Source organism: Phascolarctos cinereus, unplaced genomic scaffold, assembly GCF_003287225.1.
Source record: "Phascolarctos cinereus isolate Bilbo 61053 unplaced genomic scaffold, phaCin_HiC Scaffold_726;HRSCAF=1367, whole genome shotgun sequence".
Lineage (NCBI taxonomy): Eukaryota > Metazoa > Chordata > Mammalia > Diprotodontia > Phascolarctidae > Phascolarctos > Phascolarctos cinereus.
This window is the reverse complement of record NW_027556098.1, coordinates 47,070,646-47,089,884: the sequence shown is the minus strand read 5'-3', so window position 1 is coordinate 47,089,884 and position 19,239 is coordinate 47,070,646. Positions and strand designations below refer to the sequence as shown.

Here is a 19,239-nt window from a genome sequence, read left to right as displayed (position 1 = left end):
TACATTGCATATGTTTTCAGACTTTTTCCAGTATATCAATCATTTGTCCTGATTTTTTTCCTCTTTAAAAATATTATTTGTTATAAGGATTAACTTTCTGGGAGAAGCCAGAGAAATACTGGGGACACCTATGATGAAGTACAAAACAGAAGATATCAATAAAAACTTATTTTTAAAATAAATTTTTTAAAAAAGGAATGAGTTCCTTAAAAGCAGGGACTGTCTTATTTATCTGTTAGTTTCCCAGCAGTTTGCCATACAATTAATAATTTTTCAATATTAATAATTTTTTATTTGCTCTTATGTTACCTCCTTACCCTCTGCAACAGAGATTGGTGATTAAACTACTTTAGACTTTATAACAGTCTTTTCTTTTAAAAGCAATAAACAATGCAATGAAATTACCAAATATTCATAAAATGCTGTGTCTTCTTACTTTTGGATTCATAATAAAATCAGTTGCATAATTCCTTTACTTGCCCCTCACCAAAGAGGAACTGTGAACCATCCTTCGATGTAGATGCAACTTACTTTTTGTCTGCTAGTTTCATTAAAAGTAAAAATATTATTTTTAATAGGATTTAGGGGTGTGGCTCCTTGTTAGTCACTGGACAAGAATCTCATAGTTAGAATCCCACGTGGTTAACATTTATAGACAGTCTAAAACTTGTCTTATTCTTTGCACATTCTAGCCTATTTATCATTATGCTGCCATCACCACTGCAGAAATAAAAGGGACCTTCAGAGGACTGATGGCTGTTTTGCATATTTCTTTGTTTTAGGTGTCACCATGGCCAAATAATTCACCTAATGGCAAGTATGGTAATGAGCTTCTTCATGCTTTTAGCTAGGCTGATGCTTGGAAAATCATCAGTCTTTTTCCAGGATCATCTTAAAAGCTTCTTCTTTTAACATGGCTTTTGAGAATCCAGAATCATCACCACACCATGATGAGGGCTTGGAGTGTCACTTTGTAGAGAGACATACAGAATATGATTTAATATTAAAGATGAGGATTGTTCCATGAAGAATACAAAGTGGCCACTATTTCCCTTGCTTGGTTTAATCTGAATCTATTAATGCCACCTAAGATTGCATTAGCCATTTTAGCAAGTATGACACATAGAACATGGAAGTGCCCTTGACCTTTCTTTCTAGTAAAAGACTCAGCACAATCTATTGGAAAGAACAGTGGTCTAGAAGTTAGGGGGTCTGGGTTTTAATTCCCACATTGCCAATGATTCCCTGGGCAGGTCACCTCACTTCCCTGGCCCCTTAGTTTCCTCATGAGTAAATGGAAGGATTGAATCAGAAGATCTCTTTTTCAGCCCTCAAATGCTATACTGTTTTTTCTTTATAAGATGTATACCCACATTATCCAGAAAGTTGCAGCAGAAAAAAAAGTGCTATTCAAAACTTTCAAATGTTTTGTTTGTTGCAACAAATTTTCTATTATGTTATATATTTCTAGTAACTTTATTTCTCTGTCTTCTCTGTACCAAGCCAAAATCTTCTGGGAACTTACATAAGAGATATTCTTGAAGGTTCTTCAGATCTGGAAATATTGTACTTTAGGGTTTAGGCTGTGTCACAAAATGAATGATATTTTGATTACATTGTGCAGGTTAAGATTTTTTTTCAATACTTTTTAGGAAAGATGGATCAAAAGAGCCAATAGTGGAAATGAGAACAGAGGATGAAAGAATTACCAGTCATGAAGATGGAAGCCCAATAAATGAACCAAATGAAACTACTCCACTCACAGAACCTGAGTATGTAGCCTAGAATTTTAAATTTTATTTGAGTAAGCAGTAGTGAGATCCCTACTGTACTTCAAAGAATTTCATGCAAGTAAAACTAAATTATTTTTAAAGTTATTTTAAAAGTATTATAAGTATGAACTTCAAGGGCCCATTGTCCTTTGAGAAGCAAAACAATTTATTTCTGAACCATGATGACAGAGAGAAATTAATTAACATATATTGCTAAATTCTAATTCAGATTTTTTTAAGTTGACAATTAGGAACAGAGTTTTGTTCATAGACACTAATTTTGTATCATTAAAAATAAACACTTGAAAAATGTAGTTGGCCTTCTCAAACGTACAGGGTTTACTGACAAAACATCCATGTGGGTATTCTGTATCCTGAAATTGACATGTTCTGAATTCAGAATCACAGAATTTAAGTAGTCAAGAGAACTGAAGATTTGTAAAGAAGAATGAGAAAGAATCTTAGTGTATCATATCTATATTAATGACAATTGTGTCAATATTTGGTAAATGAAATAATAGGTTAGTGACTTGTAAAGAAAACAGCATTCATATTCATGAACTGTTAGGTCTGTTCCAGGTACAGAAATGATCCAATGAGCATGTTAGTGCTCTAACATATTTAAAAAAATTAAAGATAAAAGCTAGAATTATAATCTTATTTACATTAGCATTAGATTAAGTTAATTATTTCTGTTCTCATTTTTCTCCCCCCATACACATATTTAAAAGAAAAAAAAATACACAATTACCTGTATCTGAAATAAACAACTACTAGCAATCAATCCACCATATGTATAATGTAAAAAACTCTGACTGAAAATTGTCTTTTGAAAAGAAAACTATATGGAACTTGAGTTTCAAAAAAGTTAGGATTTCAGAAAGGGAGAGAACAAGAAAAGTTTGAGTAATTGGGAATACTAGTTGAATCTATAAGTTAATACTAAGAATTATAGAATCATTCAGGGTTGTTAGGTCCATTTGGACAACACTGCCATAAAAATGAAATCAATGGGCAAAGATAAAAATTAATGCAAATAGATAAGAAACATATTCAGACTTTAGGTTTATGTACATATCTATTTCAGTAAACATGTATCCAAAATTAAAAAATAGATTAGTTCTTATTTTTAAAATATTTGTGCATATGTGCATACTTTTGTCTGTATATGTATGCATGTATGTAGAGAGTGATATATAGATATACATGTATATCTTAATTTATATAGAGACATATTTCCTAACCTGTGACTTCATCAAAACACAGAACTCCAGGCTAGGAGTCTATGTCCTACTCTGCAGTTTATAGCCATAGAAAGTGGCCTAGAGCACTAAGAGGTTAACTGATTTGCCAAAGGTCACACAGCCAGCTAATTTCAAAAGTGGAACTTAAACCCAAATCTCTTTGACTCCAAGACTGACCATCTATTATTCCTTGCTGCCTCACTTGACATAATTTTAGACATGTTACAGTAGACATCCTATGGATTGTGCATGGGGAGAAATCCAGAAACTGACCTATCTCAAAAAGTGCTCCATGGGATGGCCACTGTTGCGTATATAAATACGTAACATCAGGTGTCTCTATGGATTGTAAAGAGTCTGTGTTTTATTTTGTTTATTTGCAGCCCTCCAACCAAAATGGTGTTGAAATGCTTACAGGCCATACCTAGTGAGTCAGCTCATCGGCAATACTTTCTCCACTAATTCCACCTAATGTCACCCCTCTACAGATCAAAGGGATGGAGTTTAGCCTCTGAGACCAGCTTCTCAGGGGCAGCAGTGTTCCAATTGGCTCATTTTTCTAGGGAAAATCTAAGTGACCCCAAATTTGAATATTAGGGTTCTCCTGGGAGAGTTATAAGGTTGTTCACAAAATAAAGCTGTGACTTGATAGGACCCCAGGAATGACATTCCAAATCAGAACTGCAAGGTCTTAGCATAGATAGTCTGGGAAATAGAAAACTCAGGACTATCGCCCCATATACCCTGAACTCAAGTAACAACATGCCAGTTGGCTGTGAGAACAGACTCATTCTAATTTTTTTCATTCAATTATATTTTATTTTCAGTTCCAGGTTCTTTCCTTTCTCTCATCCCTTCCATCACTCATTGAGAAGGCAAGAAATACAAAACACACTACAAATATGAAATCAGGCAAAACAAATTCCCACATTAGCCATGTTCTGGGGAGAGGGGAGGAAGAAAGAGAAAAAAATATGCTTCAATCTGCACTCTGAGTCCATCAGTTCTCTATTGAGAGGTGAATAGTATTTTCATCATGAGTCCTTTGGAACTGTGGTGGGTCATTGTGTTGATCAGAGTTACTAAGTCTTTCACAGTTGATTATCTTTACAATACTGCTATTACTGTGTAAATTGTTCTCACTTCATATTGCATCTATTCATATAAGTCTTCCCAGGTTTTTCTGAAACCACTCTATCATTTCTTATAGCACATACTGTTTTATCACATTCATATATACTATAACTTGTTCAGCCATTTCTCAATTGATGGGCATCCTCTCAGTTTCCAGTTCTTGGACATGACAAAAAGAGCTGCTATAAATATTTTTTAACACATGGGTCCTGTTCCTTCTTTTATCTCTTTGGGAGTATAGACCTAGTAGTGGCAGTGCTAGGTTAGAGGGTATGCCCAGTTTAATAGCTCTTTTTGGCCATCACTCTACATTGCTTTCCAGAATAGCTGGACTAGTTCACAGCTAGTGCAGTAGTGTACCTGTTCTCCCACATTCCTTCCAGCATTTGTTATTTTCCTTTTGTGTCATCTTAGCCAATATAATGGGTGTGAGGTGGTACCTCAGGGTTGTTTTAATTTGCATTTCTCTAACTATTAGTGATTTAGAGTATATTTTTCACGTGACTATTGATAGCTTAAATTTCTTCCCTTGAAAACTGCCTCTTCCTATCCTTTGACCATTTATCAATTGGGACATGGCTCTTATTCCTACTAGGTTTGGCTCAGTTCCCTATATATTTGAGAAATTAGATCTTTATCAATCAAATTTGCTGCAAAGATTTCCCCCTCAATTATCTGCTTTTCTTCTAATTTTAACAGCATTATTTGTGCAAATTTTTTTAAATTTATATAATCAAAATTATAATTTTTCCTCCTACGAACTTCTCTATCTTGTTTGGTCATGAATTCTTAGCCATAGATTTGACAGGTAATTTCTTTCATGCTCCACTAATTTACTTATATATCACCCTTTATGTCTAGATCATGTACCTATTTGGAACTTATCTTGGTATACATACAGTGTGATATATTGGTCTCTGCTTAGTTTCTGCTGGACTTCTTTCCAATTTTCCCAGCAGTTTTTTTTTTTCAGATGGTAAGTTCTTGCAGCAAAAGCTTGAACCTTTAGGTCTATCAGACACTGGGTTACTGTACTCATTTTTTTTTCTGTATATTATGTACCTAATCTACTCCATTGCTCACCCACTTTATTTCTTATCTACTACTAAGTTATTTCAATGATTACATCTTTATAGTATAATTTGCTACCTGGTTCTTCCAGGCCCCCTTCCTTCCCAATTTTTTAATTGATTTCCTTGATATTCTTGACCTTTTGTTTCTCTAGATGAATTTTGTTATTGTTTCTAATTCTATAAAATAATTATTTGATAGTTTGATTGGTATAACACTAAGTAAATTAATTTCAGTTGTATTGTCACATTTTATTATATTGGCTCTGTCTACCCACATGCAATTAATATTCCTTCAATTATTTATGTCTATATTTGTTTGAAGGACAAATTCATTTTTTTTAAGGCAGTTGGGGTTAAGTGACTTGCCCAGGGTCACACAGCTAGTAAGTGTCAAGTGTTTGGTCTGAGGCCGAATTTGAACTCAGGTACTCCTGACTTCAGGGCCGGTGCTCTATACACTGCGCCACCTAGCTGCCCCGACAAATTCATTTTTAAAAAGAGAATCAGGTTACCATCTGGGGCTGGGGATATCAAAATAGAACACATAATATATGCAAAGTGCTCTGCAAAATGTAAAGTGCTGCATAAATGTCAGCTATTTTTATAATCATCTCCATTCTAGTGAATCCAAACCCTGGTTGTCATTATTCTAAATGTGGGTCCAACAGGGTTCCATCCTGGGCCCTTGTCTCTTCTCCCTTTTGATAATATCATCAGTTCCCAAAGATTCAATTATCATCTCTATGTTAATGATTCTCATCTGCTTATCCAACTCTAATCTCTCTGCTGACCTCTAAACTCCTATCTCCAACTGCTTATTGGACACTCAGTTTGGATTAGTTGTGGACATCTTAAACTCAATACATCTAAAACTGAACATCATTTTTCTTCCTAAATTCTGCCTATCTCCTGAATTCTCTATTACTGTCAAGGGTATCACAATTTTCCTGTTCCCCCAGATTTGACCCCCTAGGTGTCATCCTCAACTCCTCTCCATATCTCACCCCCATATTCAATCTGTTACTAAGGCCTATCAACTTTATCTTTGCAACATACCTCAAATATGCCCCCTACTCTTCTCTAATACTGCCACTACCCTGGGGCAGGCCCTCATCACTTCATGCTTATACCGTTGCAATATCCTGCTCCTTAATCTACTTGCCACAAATCTCTTTCCACTCCAATCCATCTTCCATTTAATCACCAAAGTGATTGCCCTAAAGTACCAGTCCAATCATGTCACTCCTCTCTTCAATAAACACCAGTGGCTCCCTATCACTTCCAGGATCAAATACAAATCCTTTGTTTAGCATTCAGAGTGACTCATAGCCCATGCTCACCACCCTCCACCCCCATCTTTCCACTCTTCTTGCACTTCTTGCACTTTGTACTTTTTAGTCCAGTGACAGTAGTCTCGTTGTCGTTCCACAACTAAGACCATCTCTCAACTCTGGGCATTTTCTCTGACTGCTCCCCCATGCCTGGCATGCTCTCCCTCCTCCTCTCTGCCTTCAGACTTCCCTGGCTTCTTTCAAGTCCAGTCCAAAATCCAGCCTTCTACAAGAAGCCCTTCCCAACCTCTCTTAATTCTAGTGCCCTCTCTCTGTTGTTTCCTATTTATCCTGTTATATAGCTTGTTTGTCTGCTTGCTGTCTCCCCTGTTAGGCTGCGAGCTCTTGAGGTCAAGGACTGTCTTTGCCCATTTTTATATACCCAGTGATTAGTACAGTGCCTGGAACATAGTAGGCATTAATAAATGCTTACTAAGTTGAAAAGGGAGAACATTCCAGGCATGGGGGACAGTCAGTGAAATGATTGCAGAGTACTTGGGGGTGGAACAGTATTATGAGTATACTACTGATGATGCAGTTCAAGGTATCTGAAAAGCAGTTGGAGATGCAAAAATAGAAGTCAGCAAAGAGACTGGAGCAGGACAGCGAGCTTTAAGAATCATCAGCAGAGAAATGATAATTAAAACCATGAGAGCTGATGAGATCAGTGAATGAAGTACTATAGAGAGAAAAGAAAAGGGCCCAGAATAGAGTCCGTGAGGCACCAATGGTTATTGGATGTAATCTGGATGAGGATCCAGCAAAGGATATTGAAAAGAAGCAGTCCAGTACATGAGAAAAGAACCAGGAATGGTGTCCAAAAAATCTGGAGAGGAGGAGATGGTGATCAACAGTATCAAAAGGTGCAGAAAATTAAAAAAAAAAAACGAGGGTTGAAAAAAGGCCATTGGATTTGACAATTAAGATATCATTGGTAACTTTGGAGAGAGAGTTTTGGCGTAATGATGAGGTCAGAAGCCAGATTATAGAGGGTTAAGAAGGGAGTAAGAGCAGAGGACATGGACACTTCTGTTGTAGATGTAGGAGTTTAACCACAAAGGGCAAAAGAGATATTAGATAATAGGTAGCCAGGATCTCTATCTTCTGTCTTCCTTCAAGTTCTAATCAAAATCTAATCTTTTACAAGAAGCCTTTCCCAATTCTCCTTATTGTTAAGTGTCTTCTGTCTGTTGGTTATCTTCAATATATCTTGTATATATCTTGTTTGCACATAGTTATTAACATGTTGTCTCCTCCATTAGATTGTGAGCTCCCTGAGAGGAGAGATTTTCTTTTGCCTTTCTTGATATTCCCACCACTTAGCACAGTGCCTGGCAACTGGCACGTAATAGATGCTTAATAAATAGTTATTGGCTGACTGATGTAGTAGACACTTAATAAGTGCTCATCGATGGCATTTTTAATGTCAGTTTATAATTGTTTTTTGTCAAATCTGATGCTATTTCTTATTAAAATATAATACCAAAGACAGAGGATGATAGCTTAAACTATTCTAATCCACTTTTATGTAAAATATCCCTGGGTTTTTCATAAAGGGCCAGTGGTCATCAGTCATCATTATGATGTGCTGTCGTAAAGAATTGTAGCATTCCTTTGGCTGATCCAAGCAATTTATGAAATGAGGATACATTGATTCAATTACTTTTTAAAGAGCTGTTTCTTTTCTTATTTCTATCTAGAAAACTGCCATTAAAAGAAGAAAATGAAAAAGAGGTTTTAAGCCCAGAAATTATAGAAGCAAAAATTTCCATTGATATAACTCAGTCAAAAGAAGATAGCAAAGCGTAACAGGAAGACGACCACAGCAAAAAACAACAGCAACAACAAATAATTCAAACTGAAGTGACCCTGTAACCAAAACTATACAGCTTACCTTAATTTCTTGGGCACCTTTTTCTATCAATACTCTGTAGAGATAATCAAACTATTCTGGTCCACAGTACCTTTATATTTTTGTTTATTTTGCCTCCATGTGTACTCCTGGCTAACAACAATTCTAAAATATCGTTTTGATCAATCCAGTGAAGTAGTGCAATTTATTACAAAGCTGAAATTTATAAGGAAATACATTACTAAAATATCATTTTGACCAGAGTCTATATTCCAAATAGGAGAAAAACACAACTTCAAGCTAAACTAACAATAGTAAAAAAAAAAAAATCATTGTGTTTTCTTGAATCTGGCCTTTTTAAAGATAGATTAGGTCACTTTTAAAGGAAAAGTGAAGAGGCTTACTCGAGGTCTTTTGATTATAATGAGAAATTCAGCATACCTGTGGCCTAGAGAGATATTCTAATTATTGATAGTAATAACTGACAAGACTTGAGGTTTCTATATAACTACAGTGCAGGTCCATGACTGATCTCTAATGAGTGGAAAATTAATCAGCATGTGATACAGATCAAAATGGTTATATTTTAATGAAAGATATTGTTGCTATATTCGAAAATGTGGCTTAGAAAATCCCTCATGTTTTCTATTATTTAGACATATGCCTCATTCATTTTGAAGAGATAATATTTAAACTGAAACCCTAGGAATCAAAAGGAAAACAGATTTATGGTTTGGGCTTCAAATAAGCTTAAGTGGAAACATTCAATTTGTTAACCTTACCTTAACACATATGTGTATTTAGGTTATTTTCATTTTATTTTATTTTTAGTGTTTTTATCAGATCAAGGAGCCATGATTTCAAATATGTTAAATGACATCAGCTGTATTTTTTACAGATGTATTCTCAATCTTTGTCATGCAAAATTTTAAGATTGTACTTTACCAACTTTAAAAGGTCTGTTCATGAATGATTTGAGGTAAAAAAATATATAAGAAATACAATTTGGCTAAAATTCAAAAGAAATCTTTAATGGGTAAATATTTTATTTCATGTTTCATTCTTGGTATTTGTATCTTCACACATTAACACAGGGCTGGCACAGAGTAGGCACTCAGTAAATGCCTGTTGATTGATTGATTAATACATAGTGTAAGTCAAAATATCTTTCTGGTAAGCATTTTTACTATGAATATTAATTTTATTCATTCTAAATATAGTAGCTTACAGATATAATCTCCTGATCGGCTATCTTTTCTCTTGAAAGTCCTTATGTATTCAGTATAGTTATGCTAATGTCACTTGTTTGGAATAGTATTATTTTAGGCCCTAATCCAGAATAAATTATAAACTATGCAAAGTTCCCAAAGGAAAAAAAAATTCATTATTAAATCTGGCCTTTATACAAGGCAAATTAACTATGTATAGCTCTAAATAGAAATACACCTATAAAAAAGATACATGTATATATATATATATATATATATATATATATATATATATATACTATATGTGTGTTTGTGTTTACACACATACACACATGATGACATGTATATGTATTGATCTATATCCATTGGGAGCAGCTTTTAAAATATTCCTACTCCCGAAGTATCAAAATTCTCTTCAGCATTTCAAGTGATGTTTTGTAAATCTAATTTTGAAGTGGTAGAAGGCATCTTCCTCATCTTTGACTGCTTAGAAAAATGATCCTAAAAAAGCACTGGGTGAATTTTAATACCTGTCAAGAATGGCTGCTCTGGAACTTCGTTCTCTTAAAGTAATGGATAAATAAAAGTATTATGCCAGCAAGGAGCTCCAGCTTCAGTTTCAAGTTAATTGCCTAAAATATCAAGTCAAGCAAAAACAAGTATTTTTTTTAACCATTCCATTACCATTTTGGTAGGACAGAACTCATTTTTAAGGCAACAAGATGCTGATTAACCACAGCTCCAAACTGGAAATGGGAGCTATAGAAAATCGCTCCTTCATATTTACTGTGAAATTTTCTCAAGAAAGAATATTGTTATCACTATAAAACTAGTATAGATTATGTCCATATTGCAAATCAATTAAACCATCCTTACAGACTTGACTGTGTAACCAGTTGTTTGACTAACAACTTTCCGAATTAGTTTGTTATGACAGCCAAAATAATTGAGATAGTTCGTGATTTTGGAGATTGACGTTTTCTAGATTAGGCTCTAAATTGGCAAATTAATGGCAGTGAAGGAATTAGAAAAGCTGGAATATCTAGACAGGATGCTTATCATTGTCACACCTGTGCATCTATCTGGGCTAGGGAGAGTTGGGTAGCTGGTGCTTGAGCCTTTCTGCTCCCTTTCCCTTGCGGAAAGGGGCAAAGCTGAATCTTTCCTAAGCCTTGTCTGTCTTCCCTCTGAGGGATAGAGGTGGGAGGCAGGTAGTTTATGGTATGATCTTTTTTTCAGTCTTCTCTCCCCTGTTCTGTTCTTCTCTGGAGGTTTAATCCATCTTACTCCATTATAGCAATTAGCTTGTTTTTAGCTAAAAGCAAATATGATGGCATTCAAGGCCAGGTAGTCCTGCTATTTTGTGGAGGTAATATCAAATGAAAATTCATTAATGTAACCTTAAGAGCCTATTAGAGTTAGTCAAATTTAGATAGAGGTTTGGCTGTCTGCCATAATTTTTTTTTTGTATTTCCAGTAATCTCTAGCTACCTTCATTCTCCTTTTCTCAATATTGACTAAGTATACAGTACAAATTGTCATGGCCAAACCCAGGTTTCTTTATTTATGAAGCAAAATCGAGATACAGGAAACATGTAAAAGAAGAAAGAAGAGTATAAAACAATATCTGGCAGTGAACAGGCACAGGAATGGGAAGATGGGAGAAAAGTAGACTTTTTGGAACTTAGCTCTTGAAAAAGCAATTACAATTCACTGCAAAATGCCTGAAGGCGCCCTGAAGGAGGGAAGCTTCTTCCCACCTCATTTTATTAAGTCCTATGTGGAGCTGAGAATACCATCTTGACACTATTGATGCTGCTCATGCAGCATCTTCATGCAGTACTTCCTCTCAGTCTGTGTGTCTTTTTCAGAATTCTCAAATGTAATTCAAAGTAGCCTTCCAGCTCAAAGATTGATATAGGCAAAATGACTCCCAGGGCTGAGAAGAAATGCTTGTCCTTCTGAAACACAGCTCCCCCGAAAGGGAGTCAGTTTTCTAAGTCTAACCCGTTTTTATACTATACTTCACTATACTCTGAGAAACAGAGACAGAGATTTGTGTGTTGCATTAATGAGAATGTTGTTTTTCTTACTTCCTTGGGCTATACATGAAAGGTCAGTCAGTGGAATTTTTTTTCTTTTTATCCATAGTTCAGCTTCTTGCCACTCATAAGACATGACAATCTGAGACAAATAGTTACCTGGGGCTAAATACAGGCATTTCTGGGTATAATCTATTTTTTTCTTAAGTGGTTCATACCTCTTGTCCTTAAAATCAGTGTCATATAAGATCAAGACAAAACCCTGACTGATTTTTTTGCCACTGGTCAAATATGTCTTCATTTGTAAAAGTTTCCTAATAAAAGATGGCTTAGTAATTTGTAAGATAAACATAGAACTGAAATAACATTTTTCTCAATTTTGTTTTCTTATTTTAGACAAGTTACACAGCTGTATAAATATCACTTTTATTGTCTGAGAATAATATTGTGTTAGTATAAATTTTCAGAAGAGTTGACTGAATATAACTGACAGAATTGATAAAATAATCTGAATTATATACTTTTTTAAACCAGAATCTCATTTCAAATATTGGCAGTTCTTGGTAATTTAAATGAAAAGGGGCAATGACAATCACATTCAACAAGAGATTAAAGGAAAGAGTAAAGTCACAGAATCATAAGGTCTGGGAAGGGTACTAAGAAGCCATCAAGTCCAATTCCCTCATTTTACAGATGAAGAAACTGAGGCACAGAGAGTTTAAGTGACTTGCCTGGAGCCATACAGCTAGTAAATGGGGCAGAATTTGAACTCAGTTCTTTTTCACTCCAAATCTAGCACTTTCTCCATTACTCCATGCTGCCTCTCTCAATTTTCCTTTACATTGGCATGAATAAATTTGGTATCATATTATTAAAATTATTTGCAAAGGAATTTTATGGATCCTATGATACAAACACATATATATATTTGATATCTATCATAAACTAGATCAGAAATATTACTATTCTGTTGCTTCTAATGTTATTGTTGATAAGTTAATCCATTTAGTCTTTGTAACATTAATACAAAGTAAAAAGCTACATTAAAAATTGATATAGCAAATTCTACTTGATATTTATTTTCTAAATTGAGTATTATCTTTAATTCAACAATCATTAACAAATACCTATAATATCTATTAGGCATCCTGGTAGGTTCTGGGGCCAAAAAAGGGGAAAAAATGAAATCGTGTCTGCCTTCAAGAAACTTAGTTGAAAGAAATTAATTAAAAAAATTCATTTTGCAAGTGTCTTTTATTCATAAGTAAATAAATTATTTAAGTGCCATACAGTGAATTTTAAAACTTAAGTCTTGTCTATATTTTCTGTTATTTGAAAAGAACTAATATGTATTTGTGCTTTTGATTGATATGAAAGCTTTTATTAAAAACACTTTCAATTTTCCCACAAATCTTGTTTAAAATATTTTCAACCTTTATTGATAGATTTTTGCCCAAAGATATGACACTTTGATGATATGCATAAATTTATTTTCACTGGAAATTTAATTTTTAGTCTTCAATGCACATAAACAAAGTTTCATGAATATGAAATCTAAAACAACAATTGAAATATACAGGGTGATTAAAAAGTCCTAGTGCAACTTTAAACTTTAATAACAGATATATATGATAGAAGCACACTATAAATGTTACACAAAAGCTGGTATATTAGTGTTTTAAAGGAATACAGTCTGATTTTTAACCTTCACCATTGCTGCCATCATTTGTGACACATATTTCAAAGCAATCTGAAGTTGTTGCACAATAATTTCAAGAATTTAATTTATGAAAAGAAATAGAAATTAACTAATACAAAATTAACAATAATACATAAAACTTAAGAATTCATCTTTTTCATTTACAGTATACTTTTATCATATATATCTAAAGTGTTTAAAGTTGTACAAAGATTTTGTAACCACCTTTTTCAAACTTTTCACTGAGAAATTAATCTTTTTTTGTTGTTTTTTTTAAAGTGTATCCATGAACTGACTTCCTTCAGATTCTGTTGAAACAAAATTCTACCAATTGTGAGGAATAGCCTCAACACTGTGACTAAAAATCATTCTTTAAAATTTTTAAGTTGGTAAAAGCATTTTATAATCTAATTTAGCCTTTCATTTCCTATTTCAATTTAAAATATAATTTGAGACCACAAACTTTCTCTTGGTATTATTGATGGGGATGGGAGTGAGAGAAATTGAATTGGAGCACCCTCCATAGAGCATGCATGAGGATGGCCCTGCAGGGTCTACCCCAGGAGGCTTAAATGGAGATTTGCCAGTATACTTCCCCATCCGAATTACACTAAAAAGTCATACATCTTGAATAATTAATAGATTTTACCTTTTTGTTTCAAATAATTGGAGTCTCCATCACTGACTTTACAGGGCTAAAAGAATGGTAAATTTTACTTATACGATTAGGTTTCTGTAAAATGTATTTTGCTTTTTAATTTGGAAATATTAAAATGTTCATTTCAAATTCTTCTTATAGACTGCCCTACATATTCAAACTGGCCCCTCAAATACAATAAAACAAAACAGTGGGTGAGGTAAAGAAATTTTTCAACAGAAATATCCTAGCATTAACTTTATCTTTAAATAGAAACATTTTGTATATATTGAAGTGGTTTTTTTTAAATTCCTGCCTAAGATAGTTTTCTTCATTGAAAATTAAATTTAGGGAAACTTTGTGAGCATACACTATCAATCTAAAATTTAACATTTGGTAAGGTTAAGATAGTGGCAGGAACAATTTCAGTTCTAACAGTTTAATGTAATGGAAATATTTCAAGCAAAACTAAGATATCTGAGTTGTTACAGTATTCCCAGGTGAAATTAGAACATTTAATAATATGATATTTACTAGTGCATATATCATATTATCAGAAACCAATACCAGAAACATTAATGTAATAAGTTATTTTTCCTTGAAAATAAAAGTCCATGACTTCATATAAAGTAAAAAAAAATTAATGTTTGGTTTTTATTTTGTATAAATATTGGTGCATCTTATACTATAGTATTCAATTTTTTAAAAATTATCTTAAGAAAATCCATTGTTTAATGTATCATTTGGCCAAAAAGTTGAATAAAGTATTTAGAAACTTCTGTTTTGCAAATGTTTGAAAAAACTGCAATATTTCTGCTACATAATATAAATTTTTAAAATTTTAACATGATCATTTAAATTAAGGAACGATCAATGTTTATTTATATTAAAAGAATCTTTCAAACTCTGATGTGAGTTCATATGATTAAGAACTAAATATATGCAAACAGATTTGAACTGATATGTACGTGAACATTCTTTTCAAAGATAATTAAAAAGAAAGAAATACCGAACTAAATCCACGGGAGGAAAAAAGCTTAGATTTTGAGCCCAGACTGAAGAACAGGAGAATTACAATACAAGACAGACCTAGTGATTCTATTTTATGTAACCTCTAGGTTCAAGCTTGTTGTGTTTGCGTAAGACTCTTCTCCTTCGTGGATAGAATAATTATTATTCAATGCTATGTGTGCCTGCATGAAGGGCAAAACTGGTTCAAGAGCTCGGGGAAAGAAACTTCCTCCTTGGTCTTTTAGTAGGCAAGCTTGAAATCAAGAACACTGAAATCAGAAACATGTTGAGGAGAAAAGGGATACCTTCCAAATATATCTACCTTCTAAAATCTGGTGGTGGTTGTGTTTTTTTTTTTCCTTCTAAGGTATGGAACCATAAGTGTCCTCTCTTGAAGCAGGAAACAAAAAGAAAATCTCTTCTACCAAATTTTTGAGCCAACTCTATCCCCTCATTACTCAACATAGTGTTGAGTAATGGTTCTCTCTACCAATTAGAACCGTCTTATGCAAATGCACCAGGATTAAACTCCAGCTTACAATTATAAATAGGCTAATGTAGAGAGTATCATATAACATAAATGACAGTGTATCTAAAACATCATAAATCTTTGGTTCCTGACCCTTGAAAGAATCTTGTTGTTCATGGTGTAGAGTTTGCCTTTAGACCTTGGCTATGAACATGTAAACTATTAAAAATAAAGACCCTTGAAACACTTGGTATGTGTTTTCCATTGTGTGTACAGAACATGTTAAATACATGTCATCTTTCAATAGAATTTACTTAACATGTATACTTGGAGTGTATACTACTCAAATTCTGTGTTGAGAAGTAAGATGTCACAAGGTTAGTTTTTTGTTTTAAAATACTATGTCCCTCTGAAATGCTGTAAATGTATATTTAAACTAAACTGTAAAAATTATACTGAGAATGTTGAGGTTTTGTATTTATGAAATACATTGAAAGTATGGCTTACAGTACATCAAAATTATTTATCACTCTTCACCATTTGTAAATTAATAGTAAAGATTCTCTTACTTTAATAAAGTGTCGCATTTATATTAATTTTGGAAAATGATATCTCTGCCATGAGTACACTTATGACTTGATAACCTTATTTCAATTATTTAGAAAAATCCAAAATGTCTTTCACTTTATCAATACTCATAGAATTTCAAAGTTGGAAATGACCCAGATGTCATCTAATATATCTCCAAACCAAAACATTAATTTTTTCGAAAGCATGTTTTGAAAAATAATTTCCTCTGATATTTTGTGAATCAGTTTCCTTATCAGATTCTTAGGAGTAATGTAGGTTATATGCAGAAGAAAATGAGGAGAAAATACAGAATAACTCTTGAGTGTTAAACCAAAAATATCTGCTAAACACATACTTGAATTTATCTCCCCAGTGACTATAAAGGTCATATCATTAAGGAGTTTTGTGGACTTAAATAACAAAAACAATTATTTCTTTAGAATATGCTTACCTGGGCTTATCATATATAAAATGTGACTGGTTTTTTAAAAAGAAGAAAAATGTAAGAACTCTTCATAAAGGAACAATTTTCTAAGATTCTATAAAGTATCTCCATGTAAAATAAATATTAATGGGCTACTTCCCTAACTCCTACCCAAACTGGTAGGCTGGATACCTAGAGGACAGCTGATTACTTTTCCCCTCAGAGTGGTATGGTTAGGTCTCATCCCATATGAAAATCTGTTTGAGCAGGTAGGATTGGATTTGTATATTATAATTACCTGCCTAGAACAAACACAATGGAAGGGGATCCCATGTGTAAGAAATACACATAGGGAAAAGAATAACTCATTGCTACCCCAATGCTAGAAGTCCTTTTCTCCCTTCAGAGGGTCCTTATGAGATTCCTGCTTTGGTATAGCTCTATGAAGACTTCTAGAGTTGGTGCCTGAAGTTCTCAGTTCTAAAGTCACCTGTCCATGATTTGTCTAGTGTATTCTCAGTGTGCTTCTCAGTTTCAGATGCTGCCATGAGCCACTGCTGCTCCAGGGACACTGTTACTAACATAAAAAGGAAGTTCAAATCTTTCAACCTAACAAAGTTCACCAAGTAGTCCCCTAGGGTGGAGAAAAAGAGAACTCAGTATCTCCTCTCCTCCAACTTCACTTTCCACTCTCCAGTTCTCCCTATAATCTATCCTCCATTCAGCTATCAAATTGATCTTCCTAAAGCACACAAGTCTGATCATCCTTACCCCATTCAGTAACCCCAATCCAGTAGTTCCATATTGCAGTATCCAATATAAAATCTCCTTTTGGCTTTTAAAGACCTTCATAACCTGGCCCCTTCATAACTTTCCAGTCTTCTTACACCTTACTCCCTCTGCAATCGAGTGATACTGGATGTTACTTGAACAAGACATTCCATATCTAAACTTAGTGCATTTTTACTGGCTGTCTCCCATGCCTGGAATTCTATCTCTGCTCTCCACCTCCCGGGTTCCCTCAACCATTCAGTCCATCAATAAGCATTTATTAAAAGTCTACTATGCGCCAGACACTATGCTAATCACTGGGGATACAAAGAAAGTGCGGGAAGAATCCTTACTCTCAAAGAGCTTGCAGTATAATTATGTATAGACAAGATATATACAGGATAAATTAAGGATAGTCTTAGAGGAAAGACCCTAAGATTAAGGAAGCCTGGAAAAGGTTCTGGCAGAAGTGAGACATTAGCTGAGACCTGAAGGAAGCCAGGGAAGCCATCAGGTGGAGATGAGAAGTGAAAGAGTTCCAGGCATGGGGACAACCAGTGAAAAGGTATAAAGCAAGGACATGGAGTGTCTTGTCCTAGGAAAAGCAAAGAGGCCAGTGTCACTTGGATCAGAGAGTACGTGGCAGGGAGTAAGAATTACTCCTTATTCTGAAAAAGTCTGCAATTCTTCAAGGAAAGGTCCAGATTATGAAGGGCTTTAAAAACTAAGGGATTCTACAACTGATCCTGGAGAGGTTCCCAAAAATGAGTGATACCACCCCTAAGGGGGCTGGAACAATCTGGGGGGGCAAAGAGGGAGGGCCTTGGGTGCAATTGGGGAAGGTGTTGAATAAAAATAAGGGGGATGTAGAAGCATAAGGAAAGAAGAGAATATAAGAAAATTTTCAAAAACCATTCCTACATGTTTCATCTTTGTGTAATAGTTTAAGTCATAGTGATTACATTATTTTCCAAATAAACACACAAAATGCAAGTTATAACCAATCAGTAGTCAAGTCTGCAGACAGTTCTTAATAAGCAAGTGTTGGCAGGCGAGTGTATTGTGCATTGTTGGGAAGTCCAGCATGCATCAGCAGGAATATGTGTAAACAATGACATTTACAATATGATACTATACATGATGCATCATCAAAATTTCAATGCAGGAAAAAACTCCACAAATTTACAATAAATTATTAAATTTCAGATGCTTCATTTTTTAAATAAATATTTCATATGTTTTTTAAACAATGTAAATTTTAAAAAAAACTTTTAAAGGGTTAAAGGAAGTAGATTTCCAGGGGGGTCTGAGTAATTTTTTTTAAAGGTGTGGTAGGCCAAATAAGTTTTGGAACCTCTCCACTAGAGTATATTGAATAGAGTTGGGGGAGGAGGGGCAATATACTCAGAACTATGATTTAAGAATATCAATTTAACAACTGAGTGGAGGGTGAATTGAGGAGGGGAGAGATATGAGATGGGGAGACTAACCAGCTGATTGTTGCTATAATCCAGGTATGAGGCAATGAGGGCCTGTACCAGGGTGGTGGCAGTGTCAGAGTTGAGAAAGGTACACACAGGAGAGATGTTACAAGGATAGACTGAACATGACTTAGTAGCTGATTGACATAAGAGGTGAGAGAGAGTGAAAAGTTGAGGGTGACACCTAGGTTGCAAACCTGGATTACTGGGAGGATGGTAAAAAAGTTAGGAAGAGGGGAGGGTTTGGCAGAAAAGATAATGACCCCAGTTATAGACATGTTGAGTTTAAGATGTCTACAGGACGTCCATTTTAAGATATGTAATACACAGTTTGGGATGTATGATTGGAGGTCAGTGGAAGGAAGGAAGAAAGGAAGGAAGGAAGGAAACTTAAGAGTGGTGTTGTGTGGGTGCTGTTTTGTTTTACTCATATAGGTTATGTATGTCCACATGAGTCTGTCTAAAGGTGGCTTAAAGGGAGGCAAGAATAGATAGATAACCCTAGCATCTCCCCTCCCCCA

At 34.4% G+C, this 19,239-nt stretch overlaps 1 protein-coding gene across 1 annotated transcript in view; it reads left to right on the top strand.

The window, feature by feature from the left end:
* The window catches only part of NCAM2 (neural cell adhesion molecule 2), a 281,382-nt gene extending 268,422 nt beyond the window's left edge, over positions 1–12,960 (top strand). The window contains exons 17-18 of the mRNA XM_020996054.2: positions 1,653–1,772; positions 8,255–12,960. Of these exons, the coding sequence (XP_020851713.1) occupies positions 1,653–1,772; positions 8,255–8,363 (229 nt within the window). The 3' untranslated portion in view covers positions 8,364–12,960. The remainder of the gene's footprint in view (positions 1–1,652; positions 1,773–8,254) is intronic.
* Positions 12,961–19,239: the final 6,279 nt, after the last annotated feature.